Source organism: Triticum urartu, chromosome 2A (assembly GCF_056163025.1).
Source record: "Triticum urartu cultivar PI428250 chromosome 2A, HENAU_Tu73, whole genome shotgun sequence".
In the NCBI taxonomy this organism is placed as follows: Eukaryota; Viridiplantae; Streptophyta; class Magnoliopsida; order Poales; family Poaceae; genus Triticum; species Triticum urartu.
The window spans coordinates 720,361,740-720,364,438 of NC_141874.1; the positions used below are offsets into that span (position 1 = coordinate 720,361,740).

The 2,699-nt window shown below is 61.7% G+C and overlaps 1 protein-coding gene across 1 annotated transcript; it reads left to right on the top strand.

The window, feature by feature from the left end:
- Nucleotides 1–335: 335 nt before the first annotated feature.
- On the top strand, nucleotides 336–1,418 carry LOC147987132 (uncharacterized). The gene has a single exon (XM_087542287.1). The coding sequence runs from the start codon at nucleotides 336–338 to the stop codon at nucleotides 1,416–1,418; it is 1,083 nt and encodes a 360-aa protein (XP_087398413.1).
- Nucleotides 1,419–2,699: the final 1,281 nt, after the last annotated feature.

The following is a 2,699-nucleotide window of genomic DNA, read 5'->3' on the forward strand; positions in this document are numbered from 1 at the left end:
AACCTGGCGCGCTAGGGGCGCCGGGGCGAGACGTTTTAGCGCGAAAGCGGATGGGCCCGCTGAGTCAGCGACACGCCGCTTCGTCGCCCTCATCGTCTTGGTTCCTGCGGGAATCAATGTGAAGGCTGCCGCGCTGCCGCACCGGTCAGCCTCCATTGATGCCTAACGGGCGGCGCAGTGAACGCGCCGCGACGCGCGTCCAGCCACGCATCGCCGACGCCGCCCAGCCACGGCTATAAAAGGTGGCCTCCTCACCGGTGTACGCCACAGCTCTCATTCCCCCCCTCCCCGACGTAGAAAGCGGCACTCTTCTTTCTTCCGCCGACAAAAGAAAGATGGCCGAGAGGTTCCCTGGCGACGGCGCGGCGGCGAACGGATTCGGCCGCCGCCACCTCCACGAGGACGAAACTCGGCTCCTCTACGAAGACGAGTACCCGGTCCCGCCGGACATGCGGGTGTCCGGGGCGTGGAGAGTCAGCGTCGGCGGGGTCCCGGTGCCCCCACCGCCCACCGGAGCGGCGCGGCGTGCGGAGATCGCGCGTATCCGCGCCTCTCTGCCACAGGCGGCGAGGGAAGGCCCACGGTACGTCTCCGACAGCCCGCTGTGGGAGCCGTACTTCCGCCGCCGCCACACCGAGCACCTCGACGCCACCAACGGCGTCGTGCCCTCCGGGAGGCTCAACTCTGAAGGCCACCGCCGATGGTGGGGCGTGCCCGGCAGCACGCTGGAGGCCGTTCTTGAGAACATCGAGGGTGGCAACACGCCCAGGCTGGAGTACCCCGCTCCCCCGTCCTTCCCCCGTCGGCGTGGGAGGTCGTGGACGCCGAGGTGCATGGACCCGGGGGCGTCCTCCTCCTCGTCCGGCCGCTCGACCTCTCCCTGCCTCCGCCCCGTCAAGCCGGAGCCCCAGGACACGCCGGTCAGCCACCGCACCCGCAGCTCCGGCGTCCGCATCGCCGACTCCTCTCCCACCTCAGGCCGCCTCGTCCTCGCCAAGCCGAAGGCGGAGCCCGGCCTCCCCGTGGAGTACGAGGCCATAGTCAGGCGCGGCTTCTCCGACGAGGAGGCCCTAAAGTGGGCACGGGGCGACTACCTTCGCGACATGATGGTCCGGCAGCGCCGAGCCCTGGAGGAGATAGCCGCCCGCAAGCGTGGCTGCGAGTACGAGCACGGCGTGGTGATCCTCGACAGCGACGAGGACGAGGACGCCCCCGGACCGTCCAACCCGCCGCGCCAACCTGGGAAGGGGTGCAACAGGGACGGCGGCCGCGGAGGGGGCGACGACGACGGCGACTACACGAAGTTCTACAGGCTCCTCGGCATGCAGAGCTTCGAGGGCGGCGGGCGGCGAGGGCGAGAGCGGGCCACAACGAGTAGCTTTTTTTCTTTTTTTGTAAAATATTTTAAATATGAATGAACTTGTCGAAGTTTGGATGAATTTGCGCCTAGTTTGTATTTTCAAATACCTCGTGGGCGCCGCGACTGGGGGGCATCACGCCCCCAGCACGCGGTTATCGCTGGTGCGCCCCCAGGGGGCGATTTCTAGCGCCTCCTATGGGGCCAACGGTTGGAGATGCTCTAAAGCAATGTTGGATCCGCAGCACTAAAAGTACTACAGTGACACGCTAAAACTATTTTTAGGCACGGAATTTTTATGCACATGTTGGAGATGCTCTAACTTGATAAGATATCCTGCTTCTGCTCCGCTGGACAGCGTGGAAGGGCCAGGCCGGAGGAGTTGTACCAATACAACTATACTACGAAGGCCCGTCTACTTCAGACTATTTGTCCTTGCAACGTTACATGTGAGCCACAACAGCAGGGGGGTAGTGGTAGCGGCAGCCGTTACAAGGTCGAGATTTGACCAGTAAAAAAGGATGCGGATTTACTGCCCACGTATGCAGTCAAGCCATTGCTCCATCATCAACCACAAAAGTTGTATGACCGCGCAAACAAAGATATAATCCTATATGCATGGGTCTGCTGCAAGTGTCGCGTCACGAAGCAACGCATCTGCTCTTTTGGTCATCGTCTACCTCTGCCTGGCTCCTCTTCAAACCCATCTTTATTATCCTCTGCCCCGATCACGTCACGCCACTCACCTCTTCTCCCTCTCGTTCTGCACAGACAAACACGAAGGGGAGAGGACCAGTCGCCGGCCACTTTCCCTGGTTCACCGGCTGATCTCAACTGATACACGTCACGGCGTCCTGAAACTGAAACCAAAGCGCCTTTCGGTGCATGTCTCCCTGGCCTGGCCGGTCACCTTCACTGCACCTCGGCATGCCATGCGGCGGCAGCAGCATCAGGCGCGTGATCCCTGCGGCTCTCTCTTGCATGGCGACAACCCAGCCGGGCCCGTATTTGTGCCAAAACAGCAACTCCGCGTAGGACATGCACGGCACGCGTGCAGGGTGCGGCATGCATGCATGCGTGCATGCGCAGGCGAACTCAAATTTTTCCGTGGGCGAGACACGCGGAACCAATGCAGGCCGTGGTCTGAAAAAACCGGGGCGTCTCACAGTCACAGTAAAGGAAAGGAAAGAAAAGGGGAACTTGGGTTGCGTTACGGGCATTCCACCGGGCTCAAGCAAGGAAGCAACCGGCTTCTTCTTCCTTCCATCCTTCTGTTACGCTCTTCTGAACTACTAAACCGCAGGGAATCATTTATGGTAGGCGGTACCTTCTGGCTGTCGAG